Source organism: Lipotes vexillifer, unplaced genomic scaffold (assembly GCF_000442215.2).
Source record: "Lipotes vexillifer unplaced genomic scaffold, Lipotes_vexillifer_v1.1 scaffold961, whole genome shotgun sequence".
NCBI classification, from domain to species: domain Eukaryota; kingdom Metazoa; phylum Chordata; class Mammalia; order Artiodactyla; family Lipotidae; genus Lipotes; species Lipotes vexillifer.
In genome coordinates, this window is record NW_006776468.1 from 351,600 (window position 1) to 374,479 (window position 22,880).

Below are 22,880 nucleotides of genomic sequence, written 5' to 3' on the forward strand. Positions count from 1 at the left end.
GCCCTCTGTGAATATATTCAGAAACAGATGGGTACTCTGCCTTAATCTGGGCTTTGTCAATTGTGTGGGTCTATATAAATGTAAGAGAGCTAATGCTAGTTTCATGTTCACTAAACTCTCAGTTGTATCCTCTTCCAAAGTCTACAAATACCATTCTGGGGGAAAAAGCCCAGAAGGAAATACACAAACATGAAAATAGTGATGTATTTTTTTCCCCTAAGAGAATGACATTTTTTCTTCTTTTTTTTGTTTTTCTATGAAGTTCAAATAAGCCTTCAAGCACACATATTATTTTAAAATTAAAAAATACTTCCTTAGAAAATAAAAAATTCTCTTTTTAAAGTTCACTATAAGAAAGAGAAGGACAAATACCGTATGCTAACACATATATATGGAATTTAAGAAAAAAAAATGTTATGAAGAACCTAGGGGTAAAACAGGAATAAAGACACAGACCTACTGGAGAACAGACTTGAGGATATGGGGAGGGGGAAGGGTGAGCTGTGATAGGGCGAGAGAGAGACATGGACATATATATACTAACAAACGTAAGGTAGATAGCCAGTGGGAAGCAGCCGCATGGCACAGGGATACCCGCTCGGTTCTTTGTGGCTGCCTGGAGGGGTGGGATAGGGAGGGTGGGAGGGAGGGAGACGAAGAGGGAAGAGATATGGGAACATATGTATATGTATAACTGATTCACTCTGTTATAAAGCAGAAACTAACACACCATTGTAAAGCAATTATACCCCAATAAAGATGTTAAAAAAAATAAATAAAGTTCACTATAAAATTGTACCTTCTCAAGTGGTGTCAACACTTCTAAATTTCTAGAAACTTGCCCCTGGGGACTTCCCTGGTGGCCCAGTGGTTAAGAATCCGCCTGCCAATGCAGGGGACACGGGTTCGAGCCCTGGTCCAGGAAGATCCCACGTGCCGCGGAGCAACTAAGTCCGTGTGCCACAACTACTGAGCCTGTGCTCTAAAGCCCGCGAGCCAGAACTACTGAGCCTGTGTGCTGCAACTACTGAAGCCCACATACCTAGAGCCCATGCTCTGCTACAAGAGAAGCCACTGCAATGAGAAGCCCGCGCACCACAACGAAGAGTAGCCCCTGCTCACCACAACTAGAGAAAGCCTGCACACAGCAATGAAGATCCAATGCAGCCACAAAAAAAAAAAAAAAGAAAAAAGAAACTTGCCCCTGAAGCACAGGTGGAGTTATATACATGGTGATATAATTTTACAAATTTGCACTCAAGATATGTTTCATATCTGGGCTCACCTCAGCAACATCACTTAAAACTCAGTTTTATTTATGCATCCCTCTCCCCTAGTAGCCTGTTAGCTCCTTGCTCACAGTTGAATTACCTATGGCACAGTGCTGGTAATATGACAAGCACCTAGGAAATATTTGTAGAATGAAAACTGAATCTTCTTCTGTCATCTTCTCAAAGACTAAGTCCTATGATAAGTTTTTAGAACCCTGTCTCCAAGTGACAAAAGACTGTAAGTCAATACTCTATAGGTGTGGTCATGCAGTCGGTTACAAATTCATGTTGTGTTTCATCAGTATGTCTACCAACCTTCTTGTACTCTTATATCAAAGGCTTGCTTAAATGAAATCTGCAGAGAAAAGCTGCTCTTCTGCTAAGCTTTTTAAAATAAATTTATTTATTTATTTATTTTTGCTGCATTGGGTCTTCACTGCTGCACATGGGCTTTCTCTAGTTGCAGTGAGTGGGGGATACTCTTCGTTGTGGCGCGCAGGCTTCTCATTGCAGTGGCTTCTCTTGTTGCGGAGCATGGGCTCTAGGTGTGCGGGCTTCGGTAGTTGTGGCACGAGGGCTCAATAGTTACGGCTCACAGGCTCTAGAGCACAGGCTCAGTAGTTGTGGCACATGGGCTTAGTTGCTCCGCGGCATGTGGGATCTTCCCGGACCAGGGCTCGAACCCATGTCCCCTGCATTGGCAGGCGGATTCTTAACCACTGTGCCACCTGGGAAGCCCCTGCTAAGCTTTTTTAGTGCATCTTATTCTCCAGGGAATCAGGAGGGCTCACACATTTATTCTATAAATACTAATTAACACTATAAGCATCCAGTTTATGGTATCTACTACATGCTACTTTTCTTCAAATGTAGTATTCTAAACCGAGTTCTGATCATATCACTTCCCTGCTCAGAAGTATTCAGTGATAAACTATTCTTAATAAATGAAGTCCAAATTCAGCCTAGCATTCAGGGCCCTCCCCCGTCAGGCCCCTTCATTTCTAACCTTGTCTTTCCTATACTTACGCTATGTTTCAGCTAGAGACTTAGTATTCGCAGAAGTCAATGACATTTCCTTATGACTTCACTTATGCTTTTATCCTTTACTTCCTTTCCTCTCCCCACAACCTGTTCTTTGGCCAGAAAACACCACTTCTCATCAATATTGCCTCAGCTCTACAGTCACGGCTGCAATGAGAAATGGAAACCATAAAGTAAGTATACAGAGAGGCTAATGCTGCCAAAATTCACCTATTGCTTAGTTCACTAGGCAGGACTTTTTTACCCCCTCACTGAATTAGCCAGATACCCAATTGCCACCTGTCAAATCTATGTCCATCTTATGCTCATATGCATAAAAAGGCAGCAACACTCTTCTTAGTACTTTATAATTACTTCTCTTAAACACCTGTTGCATTTTTTAAACATCCTTATTGGAGTATAATTGCTTTACAGTGGTGTGTTAGTTTCTACTTTATAACAAAGTGAATCAGTTATACTTATACATATGTCCCCGTATCTCCTCCCTCTCGCATCTCCCTCCCATCCTCCCTATCCCACCCGTCTACGTGGTCACAAAGCACCAAGCTGATTTCCCTGTGCTATGCGGCTGCTTCCCACTAGCTACCTATTTTACGTTTGGTAGTGTATATATGTCCATACCACACTCTCACTTTGTCCCAGCTTACCCTTCCCCCTCCCCATATCCTCAAGTCCATTCTCTAGTAGGTCTGCGTCTTTATTCCCATCTTGCCCCGAGGTTCTTCATGACCATATTTTTATTTTTAGATTCCATATATATGTGTTAGCATACAGTATTTGTTTTTCTCTTTCTGACTTACTTCACTCTGTATGACAGACTCTATCTAGGTCCATCCACCTCACTACAAAGAACTCAATTTTGTTTCTTTTATGGCTGAGTAATATTCCATTGTATATATGTGCCACATCTTCTTTATCCATTCATCTGTCGATGTACACTTAGGTTGCTTCCATGTCCTGGCTATTGTAAACAGAGCTGCAATGAACATTGTGGTACATGACTCTTTTTGAATTATGGTTTTCTCAGGGTATATGCCCAGTAGTGGGATTGCTGGGTCATATGGTAATTCTATTTTTAGTTTTTTAAGGAACCTCCATACTGTTCTCCATAGAGGCTGTATCAATTTACATTCCTACCAACAGTGCAAGAGGGTTCCCTTTTCTCCACACCCTCTCCAGCATTTACTGTTTGTAGATTTTTAGATGATGGCCATTCTGACTAGTGTGAGGTGATACCTCATTGTAGTTTTGATTTGCATTTCTCTAATGATCAGTGACGTTGAGCATCCTTCCATGTGTTTGCTGGCAATCTATATATCTTCTTTGGAGAAATGTCTATTTAGGTCTTCTGCCCATTTTTGATTGGGCTGTTTCTTTTTTTGATATTGAGATGCATGAGCTGTGTCTAAATTTTGGAGATTAATCTTTGTTAGTTGCTTCATTTGCAAATATTTTCTCCCATTCTGAGGGTTGTCTTTTTGTCTTGTTTATGGTTTCCTTTGCTGTGCAAAAGCTTTTAAGTTTCATTAGGTCCCATTTGTTTATTTTTGTTTTTATTTCCATTTCTCTAGGAGGTGGGTCAAAAAGGATCTTGCTGTGATTTATGTCATAGAGTGTTCTGCCTATGTTTTCCTCTAAGAGTTTGATAGTGTCTGGCCTTACATTTAGGTCTTTAACCCATTTTGAGTTTATTTTTGTGTATGGTGTTAGGGAGTGTTCTAATTTCATTCTTTTACATGTAGCTGTCCAGTTTTCCCAGCACCACTTATTGAAGAGTCTGTCTTTTCTCCACTGTATATTCTTGCCTCCTTTATCAAAAATAAGGTGACCATATGTGCGTGGGTTTATCTCTGGGCTTTCTATCCTGTTCCATTGATCTATGTTTCTGTTTTTGTGCCAGTACCATACTGTCTTGATTACTGTAGCTTTGTAGTGTAGTCTGAAGTCCAGGAGCCTGATTCCACCAGCTCCATTTTTCTTTCTCAAGATTGCTTTTAGGGGGAGCTTCAAGATGGCAGAAGAGTAGGATGTGGAGATCACCTTCCTCCCCACAAATACATCAGAAATACACCTACATGTGGAAAAACTCCTACAGAACACCTACTGAATGCTGGCAGAAGACTTCAGAACTCCCAAAGGGCAAGAAACTCCCCATGTACCTGGGTAGGACAAAGGAAAAACAGAGACAAAATAATAGGGATGGGACCTGCACCAGTGGGAGGGAGTTGTGAAGGAGGAAAGGTTTCCACACACTTGGAAGCCCCTTCATGGGCAGAGACTGTAGGTGGTGGAGAAGGGAAGCTTCAGAGCCACGGAGGAGAGCGCAGCAACAGGGGTGTAGAGGGCAAAGTGGAGAGATTCCCGCACAGAAGATAGGTGCCGACCAGCACTCACCAGCCTGAGAGGCTTGTCTGCTCACCCACTGGGGCGGGAGGGCACTGGGAGCTGAGGCTTGGGCCTGGGAGGTCGGATCCCAGGGAGAGGACTGGGGTTGGCTGGGTGAACACAGCCTGAAGGGGGCTAGCGTGCCACAGCTAGGTGGGAGGGAGTCCGGGGAAAAGTCTGGAGCTGACGAAGAGGCTAGACACTTTTTCTTGCCTCTTTGTTTCCTGTTGCACAAGGAGAGGGGATTAAGAGCGCTGCTTAAAGGAGCTCCAGAGATGGGCGCGAGCCGCGGCTATCAGCACGGACCCCAGAGACGGGCATGAGACGCTAAGGCTGCTGCTGCAGCCACCAAGAAGCCTGTGTGCAAGCACAGGTCACTATCCACACCTCCCCTCCTGGGAGCCTGTGCAGCCCACCACTGCCAGGGTCTCATGATCCAGGAACAACTTCCCCGGGAGAACACACGGCGTGGCTCAGGCTATTGCAATGTCATGATGGCCTCTGCCGCCGCAGGCTCATCCTGGATCCGTACCCTTCCCTCCCCCAAGCCTGAGTGAGTCAGAGCCCCCGATTCAGCTGCTCCTTTAACCCCGTCCCGTCGGAGCGAAGAACAGATGCCTTCAGGCGACCTACACGCAAGGCGGGTCCAAATCCAAAGCTGAACCCCAGGAGCTGTGTGAACAAAGAAGAGAAAGGGAAATTTCTCCCAGCAGCCTCAGGAGCAGTGGATTAAATCTCCACAATCAACTTGATGTACCCTGCATCTACGGAATACATGACTAGACAATGAATCATCCCAAATTGAGGAGGTGGACTTTGGGAGCAATGATATATATATACATTTTTCCTTTCTTCTCTTTTTGTGAGTGTGTATGGGTACGTTTCTGTGTGTGATTTTGTCTGTATAGCTTTGCTTTTACCATTTGTCCTAGGGTTCTGTCTGTCCGTTGTTTTGTTTTGTTTTTTAGTATAGTTTATAGCACTTATTATCATTGGTGGATTTGTTTTTTGGTTTGGTTGCTCTCTTCTTTCTTTCTTTTTTTTATTACTTAAAAAATTGTTTTTAATAATTATTTTAATAATTTTATTTAATTTTATTTTACCTTATTTTACTTTATTTTATCTTCTTTCTTTCTTTCTTTTTTCCCTCCCTTTTATTCTGAGCCATGTGGATGACAGGCTCTTGGTGCTCCACCCAGGCGTCAGAGCTGTGTCTCTGAGGTGGGAGAGCCAAGTTCAGGACACTGGTTCACAAGAGACCTCCCAGCTCCACGTAATATCAAACGGTGAAAATCTCCCAGAGATCTCTATCTCAACGCCAAGACCCAGCTCCACTCAATGACCAGCAAGCTACAGTGCTGGACACCCTAGGCCAAACAACTAGCAAGAAAGGAAAACAACTCCATCCATTAGCACAGAGGCTGCCTAAAATCATAATAAGGTCACAGACACCTCCAAAACACACCACCAGACGTGGACCTGCCCACCAGAAAGCCAAGATCCAGCCTCATCCACCAGAACGCAGGCACTAGTCCCCTCCACCAGGAAGCCTACACAACCCACTGAACCAACCTTAGCCACTGGGAACAGACACCAAAAACAATGGAAACTGCGAACCTGCAGCCTGCAAAAAGGAGACCCCAAACACAGTAAGTTAAGCAAAATGAGAAGACAGAGGAACACACATCAGATGAAGGAGCAAGGCAAAAACCCACCAGACCTAAAAAATGAAGAGGAAATAGGCAGTCTACCTGAAAAAGAAATCAGAATAATGTTAGTAAAGATGATCCAAAATCTTGGAAATAGAATAGAGAAAATACAAGAAACGTTTATCAAGGACCTAGAACTAAAGGGCAAACAAACAGTGATGAACAACACAATAAATGAAATTAAAAATTGTCTCAAAGGGATCAATAGCAGAACAACTGAGGCAGAAGAACGGATAAGTGACCTGGAAGATGAAATAATGGAAATAACTACTGCAGAGCCGAATAAAGAAAAAAGAATGAAAAGAATTGAGGACAGTCTCAGAGACCTCTGGGACAACATTAAACACACTAATATTCGAATTATAGGGGTCCCAGAAGAGAAAAAGAAAGGGACTGAGAAAATTTTTGAAGAGATTATAGTTGAAAACTTCCCTAATATGGGAAAGGAAATAGTTAATCAAGTCCAGGAAGCACAGAGAGTCCCATACAGTCCCATAAATCCAAGGAGAAACATGCCAAGACACATATTAATCAAACTATCAAAAATTAAATACGAAGAAAAAATATTAAAAGCAGCAAGGGAAAAACAACAACACACAAGGGAATCCCCATAAGGTTAGCAGCTGATCTTTCAGCAGAAACTCTGCAAGCCAGAAGGGACTGGCAGGACATATTAAAGTGATGAAGGAGAAAAACCTACAATCAAGATTACTCTACCCAGCAAGGATCTCATTCAGATTTGATGGAGAAATTAAAACCTTTACAGACAAGCAAAAGCTAAGAGGATTCACCACCACCAAACCAGCTTTACAACAAATGCTAAAGGAACTTCTCTAGGCAGGAAACATAAGAGAAGTTAAAGACCTACAATAACAAACCCAAAACAATTAAGAAAATGGTAATAGGAACACACATATCGATAATTACCTTAAATGTAAATGGATTAAATGCTCCCACCCAAAGACATAGACTGGCTGAATGGATACAAAAACAAGACCCGTGTATCTGCTGTCTACAAGAGACCCACTTCAGACCTAGGGACACATACAAACGGAAAGTGAGGGGATGGAAAAAGATATTCCATGCAAATGGAAATCAAAAGAAAGCTGGAGTAGCAATTCTCATATCAGACAAAATAGACTTTAAAACAAAGACTATTACAAGAGACAAAGAAGGACACTACATACTGATCAGGCGATCAATCCAAGAAGAAGATATAACAATTGTAAATATTTATGCACCCAACATAGGAGCACCTCAATACATAAGGCAAATACTAACAGCCATAAAAGGGGAAATCAACAGTAACACAAACAGGTAGGGGACTTTAACACCCCACTTTCACCAATGGACAGATCATCCAAAATGAAAATACATAAGGTAACACAAGCTTTAAATGATACATTAAACAACATGGACTTATTTAATATATATAGGACATTCCATCCAAAAACAACACAATACACTTTCTTCTCAAGTGCTCATGGAACATTCTGCAGGATAGATCATATCTTGGGCCACAAATCAAGCCTTGGTAAATTTAAGAAAATTGAAATCATATCAAGTATCTTTTCCGACCACAAAGCTATGAGACTATATATCAATTACAGGAAAAAACCTGTAAAAATACTAACACATGGAGGCTAAACAATATACTACTTAATAACCAAGAGATCACTGAAGAAAGCAAAGAGGAAATCAAAATATACCTAGAAACAAATGACAATGAAAACATGAAGACCCAAAACCTATGGGAGGCAGCAAAAGCAGTTCTAAGAGGGAAGTTTATAGCAATGCAATCCTACCTTAAGAAACAAGAAACATCTCAAATAAACAACCTAACCTTACACCTAAAGCAATTAGAGAAAGAAGAACAAAAAACCCCCAATGTCAGCAGAAGGAAAGAAATTATAAAGATCAGATCAGAAATAAATGAAAAAGAAATGAAGGAAATGATAGCAAAGATCAATAAAACTAAAAGCTGGTTCTTTGAGAAGATAAACAAAATTGGTAAACCACTAGCCAGACTCATCAAGAAAAAAAAAAGGGAGAAGACTCAAATGAATAGAATTTGAAATGAAAAAGGAGAAGTAACAATTGACACTGCAGAAATACACAAGATCATGAGAGATTACTACAAGCAACAATATGCCAATAAAATGGACAACCTGGATGAAACGGACAAATTCTTAGAAAAGCACAACCTTCCGAGACTGAACCAGGAGGAAACAGAAAATATGAACAGACCAATCACAAGCACTTAAATTGAGACTGTGATTAAAAATCTTCCAACAAACAAGAGCCCAGGACCAGATGGCTTCACAGGTGAATTCTATCAAACATTTAGAGAAGAGCGAACACCTATCCTTCTCAAACTCTTCCAAAATATAGCAGAGGGAGGAACCCTCCCAAACTCTTTCTACGAGGCCACCATCACCCTGATACCAATACCAGACAAGGATGTCACAAAGAAAGAAAACTACAGGCCAATATCACTGATGAACATAGATGCAAAAATCCTCAACAAAATACTAGCAAACAGAATCCAACAGCACATTAAAAAGATCATACACCATGATCATGTAAGATTTATCCCAGGAATGTAAGGATTCTTCAATATACGCAAATCAATCAACGTGATACACCATATTAACAAATTGAAGGAGAAAAACCATATGATCATCTCAATAGATGCAGAGAAAGCTTTAGACAAAATTCAACATCCATTTATGATTATAAACCCTGCAGGAAGTAGGCATAGAGGGAACTTTCCTCAACATAATAAAGGCCATATATGTCAAACCCACAGCCAACATCATCCTCAATGGTGAAAAACTGAAACCATTTCCACTAAGATCAGGAACAAGACAAGGTTGCCCACTCTCACCACTATTAGTCAACAAGTTTTGGAAGTTTTAGCCACAGCAATCAGAGAAGAAAAGGAAATAAAAGGAATCCAAATCGGAAAAGAAGAAGTAAAGCTGTCACTGTTTGCAGATGACATGATACTATACATAGAGAATCCTAAAGATGCTACCAGAAAACTACTAGAGCTAATCAATGAATTTGGTAAAGTAGCAGGATACAAAATTAATGCACAGAAATCTCTGGCATTCCTATATACTAATGATGAAAAGTCTGAAATTGAATTTAAGAAAACACTCCCATTTACCACTGCAACAAAAAGAATAAAATATCTAGGAATAAACCTACCTAAGGAGACAAAAGACCTGTATGCAGAAAATTATAAGACACTGATGAAAGAAATTAAAGATGATACAAATAGATGGAGAGATACACCATGTTCTTGGATTGGAAGAGCCAACATTGTGAAAGTGACTCTACTACCCAAAGCAATCTACAGATTCAGTGCAATCCCTATCAAACTACCACTGGCATTTTTCACAGAACTAGAACAAAAAATTTCACAATTTTTATGGAAACACAAAAGACCTCGAATAGCCAAAGCAATCTTGAGAAAGAAAAATGGAGCTGGAGGAATCAGGCTCCCTGACTTCAGACTATACTACAAAGCTATAGTAATCAAGAAAGTATGGTACTGAAACAAAAACAGAAATATAGATCAATGGAACAGGATAGAAAGCCCAGAGATAAACCCACGCACATATAGTCACTTTAACTTTGATAACGAAGCAAGAATATACAGTGGAGAAAAGACAGCCTCTTCAGTAAGTGGTGCTGGGAAAACTGGACAGCTACATGTAAAAGAATGAAATTAGAACACTCCCTAACATCATACACAAAAATAAACTCAAAATGGTTAAAGACCTAAATGTAAGGCCAGACACAATCAAACTCTTAGAGGAGAACACAGGCAGAACACTCCATGACATAAATCACAGCAAGATCCTTTTTGACCCACCTCCTAGAGAAATGGAAATGAAAACAAAAATAAACAAATGGGACCTAATGAAACTTAACAGCTTTTGCACAGCAAAGGAAACCATAAACAAGACGAAAAGACAACCCTCAGAATGGGAGAAAATATTTGCAAATGAATCAATGGGCCAAGGATTAATCTCCAAAATATACAAACAGCTCATGAAGCTCAATATTAAAAAAACAAACAACCCAATCCAAAAATGGGCAGAAGACCTAAATAGACATTTCTCTAAAGAAGATATACAGATTGCCAACAAACACATGAAAGAATGCTCAACATCATTAATTATTAGAGAAATGCAAATCAAAACTACAATGAGATATCATCTCACACCAGTCAGAATGGCCATCATCAAAAAATCTACACAACATTGGGCTTCCCAGGTGGCGCAGTGGTTGGGGGTCTGCCTGCCGATGCAGGGGACACGGGTTCGTGCCCCGGTCCGGGAGGATCCCACGTGCCGTGGAGTGGCTGGGCCCGTGAGCCGTGGCCGCTGGGCCTGCGCGTCCGGAGCCTGTGCTCCGCAGCGGGAGAGGCCACAACAGTGAGAGGCCTGCATACAGCAAAAAAAAAAAAAAAAATCTACACAACATTGGGCTTCCCAGGTGGCGCAGTGGTTGGGGGTCTGCCTGCCGATGCAGGAGACACGGGTTCGTGCCCCGGTCCGGGAGGATCCCACGTGCCGTGGAGTGGCTGGGCCCGTGAGCCGTGGCCGCTGGGCCTGCGCGTCCGGAGCCTGTGCTCCGCAGCGGGAGAGGCCACAACAGTGAGAGGCCTGCATACAGCAAAAAAAAAAAAAAAAATCTACACAACATTGGGCTTCCCAGGTGGCGCAGTGGTTGGGGGTCTGCCTGCCGATGCAGGAGACACGGGTTCGTGCCCCGGTCCGGGAGGATCCCACGTGCCGTGGAGTGGCTGGGCCCGTGAGCCGTGGCCGCTGGGCCTGCGCGTCCGGAGCCTGTGCTCCGCAGCGGGAGAGGCCACAACAGTGAGAGGCCTGCATACAGCAAAAAAAAAAAAAAAAAAAATCATGAAGAACCTCGGGGCAAGATGGGAATAAAGACACAGACCTACTAGAGAATGGACTTGAGGATATGGAGAGGGGGAAGGGTAAGCTGGGACAAAGTGAGAGAGTGGCATGGACATATATACACTATCAAACATAAAACAGCTAGCTAGTGGGAAGCAGCCGCATAGCACATGGAGATCAGCTCGGTGCTTTGTGACCACGTAGAGGGCTGGGGTAGGGAGGGTGGGAGGGAGGGAGATTCAAGAGGGAAGAGATACGGGGACATATGTATATGTATAACTGATTCACTTTGTTATAAAGCAGAAACTAACACACCATTGTAAAGCAATTATACTCCAATAAAGATGTTAAAGATATATATATATTTAAAAAAAAAAGATCACTTTGGCCTTTCAGAAGACCTGTTGCATTTTCTTTTACGTTGGAATTGTGCACTTCTCACATATTCCCAACTAAATTGAAGTTTTTAAAGACTAGTGTACATACTCATTTTATACCTCACAGTGCCTGGATCATTACAGCACTGAGTTAATATTTATAGAATGAACAAACAAACAAACAAAATATTTATAGAATGTCCTATTGACCACCTTGATCTAAGCTCCAGGTGGGCAAATAATATATCCTATACTTCATCTGTAAACTGAAAGTGGCAAAGAGAAACAAATACACTCCTTATCCTTAAATATTTGTTAATAACAGCCATTTATTGAATGCTTCCTCCACGCCAGAGTCTAAGCACTTTTTATACACATCCCCACTAGAATGTATGCTCCTTGAGGGCATAAATTGTTTTATTTCCTGGTATATTTGCAACATGTGAACAGTGCCTGTCACATAGTAGATGCTCAATGAATATCTGTTGAGTATATTCCAGTGAACTCTCCTCACAACTCTATGAGGTGGTATTATTATCCTAATTTTAAAGCGAAAACAATTAAAGCTTATACAGGTAAGTAATATAACAGATGGAAAGTATATGAGTTAGAATCTATATGTTGGTCTCTCTTCGAAGTCTTGTTCTTCATTACAAAGCTATACTTTGGCCTCTAGCCTCATATTGCTGTGATCTACCACCTGGTTTCAGGCCCTGAATGTAAGCTGGATGGTGTGTCTGAAAATAGCCAAATCCTTTCTTGGTTTATTCTACCACACAGAATATAGGGTAAGTCAGAATAATGCATTTTCCGCACAGTGAGAATAACAGGAGTTCTCACCAGTACAGTGATTCTCAAATGTTAATCACTTGGGGTTTGTTGTTAAAAATGCAGATTACAGAGTCTCACTTCTGATTCTAGTTTTCACTAGCTCTACAGAGATGGAACTGAGACAAAATTAAGATAAACTAGGTATAAACCAAGGACTGGGCCTTTGAGTACCTTGCTGATGAGGAAAGAATAGCAGTGGTGCTCCGAAAGCAAGGGGCAGAGATGGTTTGAATACCAATTCTTACCCTTGGGTGGTTCAACTAGAAAAAGAAAAATCAGGAGCAGGACCCAGTCTCCCAGGGGAGCTGGCCTTAGTCAACAGATTGGAGGTGTGGAGTGACACCCACTCTAAGGATTTGAAGGGGTATGGAGCAAACTGGTGAATCTTTTGGGCCCAGCTGGTGGTAGTAGCAGCAGCTGTGGAAGAAATCAGGCACAGTTTATTAATACCTAGTGTGCACACGATGGAAAACTTCTGGGATAGCGCAATTACTGCTGGAATACCAGGAGGGGATTTTTGAAAATGAGAGCTCAAAATTATAATAACGGCAAGCAGTGATTAGGTCCCTACTATGTGCCAGGCACGGCATTAGGTACCTTACATTAGGCTAGGATAAGGCAAAGCCTAGTTATTAACAGTAAAATTTCACCTAAAACTTCAAAAGGGTTTGTTTATCTGATAGCAAAGAAAGGAAGGTAAACTGTGCAAATGTTTTCTGGTCTATAAGGAATCCAGGAGACAAGAAACTGAGCTGCCAAAATGGGTGCTTGCAGAAAAAAAAGGGAGTAAGTCAGTATTTGAGACATCCAGGTAACAGTCTATATGGAGCTGGTGTGGCTGTTGAAGAAATCAAAGTCATGGGAGTTCCCTGGCGGTCCAGTGGTAAAGACTAGGGCTCTCACTGCTGAGGGCCTGTGTTGGATGCTTGGTCTGGGAACTAAGATCCTGCAAGCCTTGAGGCATGGTGGGAAAAAACCCAAAAGGCCCGAGAAGGATTTTCTAAGACATTTCCATTTATTCAATATTTATTGAGAGCCTCCTATGTGCCAAGGGGCCTGTGCCAAACACTGGATAGACAGTGTTAAATAAGCAGATATAGTCCCTGTCCTTGTGGAGCTGATAGACTAGTTGGGGAAAGGAATGTCAAGCAAATAATCACCCAGGTACATATCTGTATGTAAAGAAAGGTCAAATAAGTTTTCCCTGAGAAAGTGACATTTAAGTGAATAACGAGGAATGAATAAGAGTTAGCCTGGCAGAGAGTGGAGGAAATACTGTGTGCATTTTTTGCTCAAAAAAGCATGAAGCCATAGATCATTGTGGTAATTAAGTACATCTATAACAAGGGGGAGAGGATAGGAAGAGTATTGCAAGGAGAGGGAATATCATGTGAAAATGAAGGCAAAAGCCAGATCATGCAAGGTTTTGTAGGCCGTATGAAATTTGGATTTTACCCTAAGTGCAACAGGAGGCCATTGAAGGATTTTAAACAAGAAGTGATATGACAAAATCTGTAGTTATAGAAAAGTTACTTTGGATGGCTGTGTGGAGAATGGAATAGAAGGGAGCAACAGTGGATATGGAAAGATCAGTTAGAAGGCTATAGTAGCAATTTAGGTGCGAGATTACCGTGGTTTTATTTAGGGTGATGATAGTATCAACAGAGAGAAGTGGAAAATGATGAAAGATACTTGAGAGGTAAAACTAACAGGTCTTGCACTGGAATGCATGTGGATTATGAGAAAAAAAGTGTTCTAACATGATCCAGTGGCTAGATGGTGGTGCTATTTATTGTGCAAATTTGAGGAAGAAGATAAATTCATGTTTGGATATGTTGATTTGGGGATGTCTTTGATATAGAATAGTCAGTTGGATATAGGAGAAGTAAATCTGTGAGTCATAAAACATAGATGACATTAAGGTAAAGGAGGTAGCTGAGATTGCCCGCAGAGATCATATAGAATAAGAGGAGAAAATTTAAGATTAATTTTTAAGAAATAGCAACATTAAAGGTCAGATAGCAGAGAAGGGTACAGCATTTAGGAATGAACGAATAAGAGCAAAGATAATTTTAACTAGATAAACCAGGCCTGGAGTTCACAACCAGCTTCTCTAGCTCTCTCACTAACTCCCAGGCAAAAATCTTAAAAAAAAAAAAAAGATCCTTTGGTTAAAAACAAAAGATAAAAATATCCCTATATGTGTTCACTGGTTAGAACATTTTAGTCTTTTTATAAAAAGAGATGAGTATGAAACTAATTACCCTCAGTAGTGGTAAAGTGGACTTGGTCAACATAAATGATACTTTGACATTTTCGTATGAAAATTTCCACAGGATTATAAGACAAACGGTAACAAGTGAAGATAAAATGAAAGGATGTTTTTATAAATAATTATTAAACAAACTATCATGTGGGTTGAGGCTCCAAGTTAGCATTAAGACTGTAACAGTGAGACCTGTCCTGAGGGAACTGATAAGTCTGTGGAATCAATTTTTCTTTCATTCTTAAACATCCTTTTTTAAACTATAAAAACAATACATGCTTATCATAGAAAATATACTAAAGAATAAAGAAAATAAAAATCCACTCATAGTGCCTCCAGCCATAAGTTCCCTTGTTAATATCATGGTGTATTTTCTTCCTGTCTTTTTGTTCTGTACATACACATATGTGTATACACATATGCATGCATACACACACACACACACACAGCTTTTTAAATTAAATTTAAAAATTTTAATTGAAATATGAATTATGAAAAGTACACAAATCTTAATTGTAAAGCTTGATGAATTATCACATAGTGATTATAATAACTATCACTGAAGTCAAGAAAATAGAATACTACCAGCAGCCTAGAAGCCCCTTTGCAAACACCATCTCCCTTCCTCTTCTCCCAAATTAACCACTAACCTGACTTTTAACACTAGGGACTTGTTTTTGAACTTTACATAAATGGAATCATACAACATTTATTCTTTTGTGTCTGGCTTATTTCACTCAACATCATGTTTGTAAGACTCATATTATTATGTTTAGCAAAACAACTTATTTTCATTGATATATAGTATTACATTAAAGGAACGTATTAATTTATTAAGCCATTCTACTACTGATGGACATTTGGATTGTTTCTATTTCAGGCTCTCACAAATTATGCTACTCATTTCCATTGGGTAGACATCTAGGAGAAGAATTTCTGGGTCATAGGGTACACATAGGTTCAACTTGAGTTAGATGATACCCAACAGTTTCCCAAAGTGACTGTAACAATTTACACTCCTACCTGCAATATATTATTTCCAGTTGCTCAATATCCTCACCAATACTTGATACTGATAATTTAAAAAATTTAGCCATTCTGGTGGCTATGTAGTGGAATCTCACTGTGGTTTTAATTTTCATTTCCCTGATTACTAATTAGTTAAAGTGCCTTTTAATATGTTTATTAGCCACTTGGATATCGTTTTTGCCAAGTGCCTTTTTGTGTCTCTGTCCATTTTACTATTTGTAAGGGTTCTTAAGGTATTTAGGATACAAGCCCTTTGTCAGCTGTATGTATTGTAAATATCTTCTCCCACTACTTGTGTGCCTTTTTAGTCTCTTAATGGTGCCTTTTGATAAACGGAAGTTTAAAAATTTTAATGTAGTTCAATTTATCAATCTTCTCCTACTTAAATTTTTTTTACCTCAAGAATATGAAAATATTTTTTCATATTATCTCCTATATGCTTTATTATTTTACTTTTCACATTTATGTCTGCAATTCATTGGCAATTAATTTTTCTGTATCGCATGAGGTAGGAATCAAGGTTTTTTTTCCCCAGAATGAATTTCCAATTGATCCAGCCTTATTTATTCAAAAGATTCTTCTTTTCCCATTGCTGGGCATTTAGTGGAATCCTTTCACTTTGGAAACTCACACATTTTTGTTCTAGAAAACATTCTTTAATTATTTTATTGATGAATTCCTTACCTCTGTTTTCTATTTCTGGAATCCCTATTTTTCAAACATTGGAATTCCAGGACTCATTCTCTTAATTTTTTTTTTTTTTTTTTTGCAGTACGTGGGCCTCTCACTGTTGTGGCCTCTCCCGTTGTGGAGCACAGGCTCCAGATGCGCAGGCTCAGCGGCCATGGCTCATGGGCCCAGCCGCTCCGCAGCAATGTGGGATCTTCCTGGACCAGGGCACGAACCCGTGTCCCGTGCATTGGCAGGCAGACTCTCAACCACTGCACCACCAGGGAAGCCCCATTCTCTTAATTTTTAACAGCCTTTTTTCTTCCTATTTTTCATCTCTTCTTTTTTTTTTTTTAATCTCTTTGTCTTTCTGTTTTACTCTATAGGAACTTTCCTTACCTTTATTTTCCTTCACTTAGTTTTATAATTTTTTTGCCATTATATTTGTAATATTCATTAGTTCTTTCTGTTCTTTGAATTTCTTTTTATAGTATCCAGTTTTTATTTCATGGTTACAATATCTTCTTCTATTCCTATGATGATATTAATAATAATTTTTCAAGGTTTTCTTCTCTCTGCATATTCTCTGTTTCCCCCAAATTGCTGATCTATGTTTGTTAGTTCTGGTCTGTATCTTCCACAATATTCAACATTGTTGACCATTTACTTCTTAAAACTCAATTTTATACTTAAAACTCAATTTTATAGTTAGTTGCCAGCTTCTCCTCATTTCTCATTCTACTTTGCTAATTCCTACACTGGCCCCTGTTTCATCACCTGTATATGCATGAATACAACAAATAGTAAGGATTTGTTGTACTCATTCAACAAATCCTTATTATTTTCCAGGTACCATGCTTGGTGATGGAGACTCAGAAATTTGTAAGACATGGTTCCTGACCTAACTCCTCAAGTTATCATAATTTTCTCTTGGTATCCAAACTCTCTGTATGGATAAACAGCCACTGAAGACCTAGCCTGGATGCTATATGCCAGAGAATCTCGGGATATGGAGTTACCAGAGAAAATCACAAACAGAGCATGGAGCAGTGCTAGATGAAGAGTTGGAAAGACAGTCCAAATTGAATCACCAATCCAAAGGGGACAAGGCAAAGTCTAGCTAAAACCACTTACAGGGACTAATAAAAATTTTCAGGGACATGAGGAGCAGAGCAATACCTGGATCCATTCCTGGGATTAAAAGCAGGTAGCTAGGGCTTCCCTGGTGGCACAGTGGTTAAGAATCCACCTGTCAATGCAGGGGACACGAGTTCGAGCCTTGGTCTGGGAAGATCCCACATGCCGTGGAGCAACTAAGCCCGTGCACCACAACTACTGAGACTGCACTCTAGAGCCCATGAGCCACAACTACTGAGCCCGTGTGCCACAATTACTGAAGCCCACGTGCCTAGAGCCCGTGCTCTACAACAAGAGAAGCCACCACAATAAGAAGCCCACTCACCACAACAAAGAGTAGCCCCTGCTCACCGCCAACTAGAGAAAGCCCACATGCAGCAACGAAGACCCAATGCAGCCAAAATTTAAAAAAAAAAAAAAAAAAGCAGGTAGCTAGCAGTTTTAGAAATTTTATTCCTGCTTTTTAAAGTCTGTTTTGGTGAAGAGTAGGGCTTGAGAGAGAGGAGACGGAAGATCTAGGTGTTTATAGATTTAGCGGGGGAACAGAAACAGGACTTCAAAGATCATCTCTATGCTAGTAACTCCAAAATTCTGACTTTTGTCCTCAGCTCCAGATCCAATACCCAATTTTGTATCAGAGGTCTTCACATAAGTGTTCTACAAGCACCTCAAACTTAAACTGAATTGGTCTTCCTCCTAATTTATCCCTCCCCTTACGTTCCCTAAGTGAATGGCAATATTATTGTCAAATCCAGCCATCGTAGTTGGACATTCTGGAACTGAGTTTTTTCGCATCTTCCTCTTCTTCACTCCCCACCCATCCTACACACCTGGATGTTGAATCCAGTCCATGTTGCCTCTAAGATATCTCCACTCCTCGCCCTCATCATTTTCAGTATCATTGCCTATATCAGCACTGGTTATTAGAAATATATTAAGAAAGACCTTGTGGAATACTAGGGAACCTGGGGTAGAAAGCTAATATTAGTCTGGAATAAACACAGGTACAGAAGTAGTAATTCCTGGGGAAGGTTGAGAATAACATCTCAAGTTCACTCTGGCAACTTAGACTAATTTCAGACATATGATAAGTTGCTGAGATGGGAGGTATAACGAGGAATAAAGATTGCTTCAGCACAGTGGTAAAGGGGAAAGAGGATTGCTTTGGTGACAGTGGTGATGAACAAGGCAGGTGCAATACAGGTACTCAACCAAGGTGGTTAGTTCAAGAAAAAGGCAAGAGAGCTTGGATATAGGCAAAAATTCTGAGAAAGAGCTAGTGGGAACGATGCACGAAAGTAGGCCATAACCCAGCTGTGGTGTTACAGACCTGGAGCTGAACTCAGGTCCCTAAGAACTCTAGACTTAAGGAGGCCAGAGAAATAGAACAGCCTCCCTATGTGGGATAAGAAGATATATATATATATATATATATATATATATAGTTACTCTTTAACAGTATCTCAAATAGAGCTCAGTTACCATGTAAACACTACAACTTTGAGGATAAAACAACAGAAGATTATTTCAGCTAGTTAGCAAGAGTTCTTGGAAGCCTGTCTGACTATCCTTATTTCTGAGGAGTGGTGAGGCTGTGTGTAGGACTTGATTAGCTCTATTGGGCAACTGGGAAAAGCAGGCCCTTTGGCATGTACTATAGTATTATACAGGCCATTCATCTGGCCTCACTGCCTTGTTCACACTAATACCAAAGTTTCTTCTAAAAATAGAGAGGTAGTATAGAGAAGCATTAAAAACCTGAGTTCTGAAATCAGGTGAGCCTAGGTTATAAATAATTTCCTTATTTATAAAATGGAAATGGTTATAATACCTACCTCACAGGGTAGTTTTTAAAACTAAATGAATTAACATATATAAACATGTATAGAATCTCTTGCATGATGCCTGGAAGATAGTAGGACCTAACTAACAAAATGAAAAATTGGCTCATATAGCTCCTCTTCTCAAAATTCTTCGACGGTTTCCTGTGATTAAATATCTACAACCTGGCTTCATAATAAATGCAAGCATTTATTTCAGACTTAGCTGTTTTTTCTACTAGATTATAAGCTATTTGAAGGCAGGAACCATGTCTGTTTTATGCTCTCAACAATCAGCACTACCACTTGCACAGTGTAGGTACTCAACATATACTTGTTGAATGAGTAAGTGAACATAATATCTTTCTCCATCCATAAACCCTCCCATTATATAGCTCATAAACACAATGCTAGCAGATGCTCTTTGGAATAACCCTGATGCTATGCAGTTTCCTGAAATGTTAAGGAATTCTCATATCCATTTCAGTTCACTGAATGACACTAATTATTTTATGCTTTCTCTCACTCCTGAATATCCCAGGCTCCTGGGGCAGGGATTGTAAGGACAAATGAAGTCCATAAACTAGATCAATATGTAACTCTAACATTCTCTGTCCTTTTGTGCCAAACCTTTATGAGGTGGACAATTGGATTGCTTTAAGAAACAGAGTTAATAAATAGTTTGGATAGAATGAACTGATTAAGGTTGAGTGATTACAATGGCAAACGTATCCCAATCTCTAAACATGCAATAAAGCAACAAAATATATTTTTAGCAACAAAAATGTTGTACAATTACCGTTTACTTGGTTGATTTCGGAGTTGGAGGATAGAATCTCATCTGCCAGCTTCTGTGCAGTAGGAAGAACTTCAGTGTGGTGTGCCGTGATTAAATACTGAATAAACTTTTGTAGCTGGTCCCTATTCATCTGGAAAAGGGTTTCTGAGATAGGAAGACGCAGTTTGACTTGGTCTGGTTTACGGATCCTGTAGAGTGAGAGCGCTACCACATGGGCACAGTAGAATATGTCTTTGTTCCCACAGCCACACGCCACTGAAGTGATTTTGCATCGATCAAAACTGATGGCAACTTTATAAGTCACTGCTGGTTCAGAAGTAGTGGCCGGCTCAGTTACTGTGCCACTGAGATGGAAGCCTAAGGAAACAAAAAAGACATGTTTAGAGATTCTGTAGTAAGAAACCTGAAGGTTTTCATTTTGCATTTAAATTCATAAATTCAGAAACTATTTGCTGAGTATCTCCTATATACACAGTAGGCTCTGTCAAAGGTCAATGAAACCCAGGTATTGCTTTTTTTTTTTTTTAAATATCTATGTATCTATCTATCTGTTTTGGCTGCGCTGAGGGTTAGTTGAGGCATGCGGGCTCTTAGTTGCGGCTTGCATGCTGCTTAGTGGCGGCTTGCAGGCTTCTTAGTTGCAGCACGTGGACTCTTAGTGGCAGCAGGCACGTGGGATCTAGTTCCCCGACCGGGGATCGGACCCGGGCCCCCTGCATTGGAAGTGCGGAGTCTTACCCACTTGACCACCAGGGAAGTCCCCCCAGGTACTGCTCTTAAGAAACACACAATCTAGAAAAAGAGTCCTTACCCTGGAGTCCATGAACCTCCAGAACTAATAAGAAAACTTTTGTTTGTACATATGTACATTCTTCTGGGGGTACATTTCATACCTTTTATCATAGTCTCAAAAAGATTATTCAAGAAGCTTGAATAAGTTAAGAACCTCGGTAGTAGATTTTGAGCTCTTTGTGGCCAAAGACAAGTCTACAAATAATGTCAGTACAATCTAGAGTAAGGTGAGCGTTATAAATGAGAGAAACCAAAATAATGCCATGAGGAAGGACAAGGAAGATAAGGGCAACATTTCTTCCTCAAAACAAACACTTCCAAAATAGTAACCACGTAGAATACCTAAAAGGCAAGAAGCCTCATAAGACATAGAAAGCAGAGAGCTTGGTGCAGTGAGACTATGCAGTGTTAACCTCCACTCACTAGCACACAGCACCAATAATTTTGAAATGTAGGGAGAATACATTTTTAAGTTACAGCTAAATTGAAAAAAGTTAAATTCAATAGAAAATTCATTCTATAATAACTGTTTATTCTTTAAACATGATTCTTCTTTGACAAAATATGTATTCAAACAATCATTCAGTCATTCAATGAAAGTTTAATAAGACTTTAAGTAACAAACTTTTTTTTTTTTTTTTTTTACAGTACATGGGCCTCTCACTGTTGCAGCCTCTCCCGTTGCAGAGCACAGGCTCCGGACGCGCAGGCCCAGCGGCCATGGCTCATGGTCCCAGCCGCTCCACAGCATGTGGGATCCTCCCAGACCGGGGTACGAACCCACGTCCCCTGCATCAGCAGGCGGACTCTCAACCACTGCGCCACCAGGGAAGCCCCAGTAACAAACTTTTTTTTAAGTATCCCTGTTAGCCTAGGGATGCTAACACGAAAAGGAGAGGAATATTTATTCGAATATTTATTCGTGAAGCACCTATTATGTAGCAGAACTGTGTTGAGTGCATTTAATAATTTGTCATAACAACCGTATGAAGTTGGTATTATTTTCCTTATTTTAAAGGTATGTAAACTGAGGCTCAGAGGTGAAGGAATTTGCCCAAGGGCCCTCAGCTGGAAAGTGATAGACCTAGGATTTGGAACCAGGTCTGACTGACTCCAAAGTTTATTTTCTTTTATTTATACTACACTACCTCTGAAAATGCCATGACAAAGTCCTTATCCTCAAAAACCACAGACAAATAAATGATTACAATATAATATACCAAATGGTATAGTAGAGACAGGAACAAAGGTGAAGCTAATTTCATAGATTCTCTTGTTTTACTGCACTCCACACTGTGAATAGGAAAGCAATTTAAAATAATCTTATATTTGTTGGAGAAATATTTGCCAAATAATAAAAGGTCCATATGTTAGTTTCAGAGCTACCATCGTGACCTGGTGGAATTAAAAAATGAGGAGAAAAAACATTCCAAAGTTCAAGTTTCAGATAATTATGGCTAATTAAAGTAAGAATAAGTCCTAAATTTATAAGCATACCCATAAAATCTAGCAAAATTAACATTACTAAAGGCACATTTAGGTCCAATCCAAAGAAAGGTGCACATTACTGAAAAAGTTAATATTAATTTCCAGAGTAAGAAAAATATCAAAATTAATTTGCTAACTTCATAGCTTTCATGTATATTTTTAAAACTTCACAGAGGCTTTTTCTCAGTTAAACTTAGTTGCAGATTTTAAAAATATTGATTGTCATTTGTTCAAAGCAAAGTAGAAAAGTTATATTCAAATGTGATTAAGTATGGCTAAAGAATGCCTTCACTTTAGAACTAAGGAAGAGAACCTTCTGCAGAGTTGAGAAG

At 39.9% G+C, this 22,880-nt stretch overlaps 1 protein-coding gene across 1 annotated transcript in view; it reads right to left on the reverse strand.

The window, feature by feature from the left end:
- Nucleotides 1-22,880, reverse strand: part of ZSWIM5 (zinc finger SWIM-type containing 5) — a 264,541-nt gene that overhangs the window by 59,122 nt on the left and 182,539 nt on the right. The window contains exon 3 of the mRNA XM_007450379.1: nucleotides 20,269-20,625. Coding sequence (XP_007450441.1) covers nucleotides 20,269-20,625 — 357 coding nt within the window. The remainder of the gene's footprint in view (nucleotides 1-20,268; nucleotides 20,626-22,880) is intronic.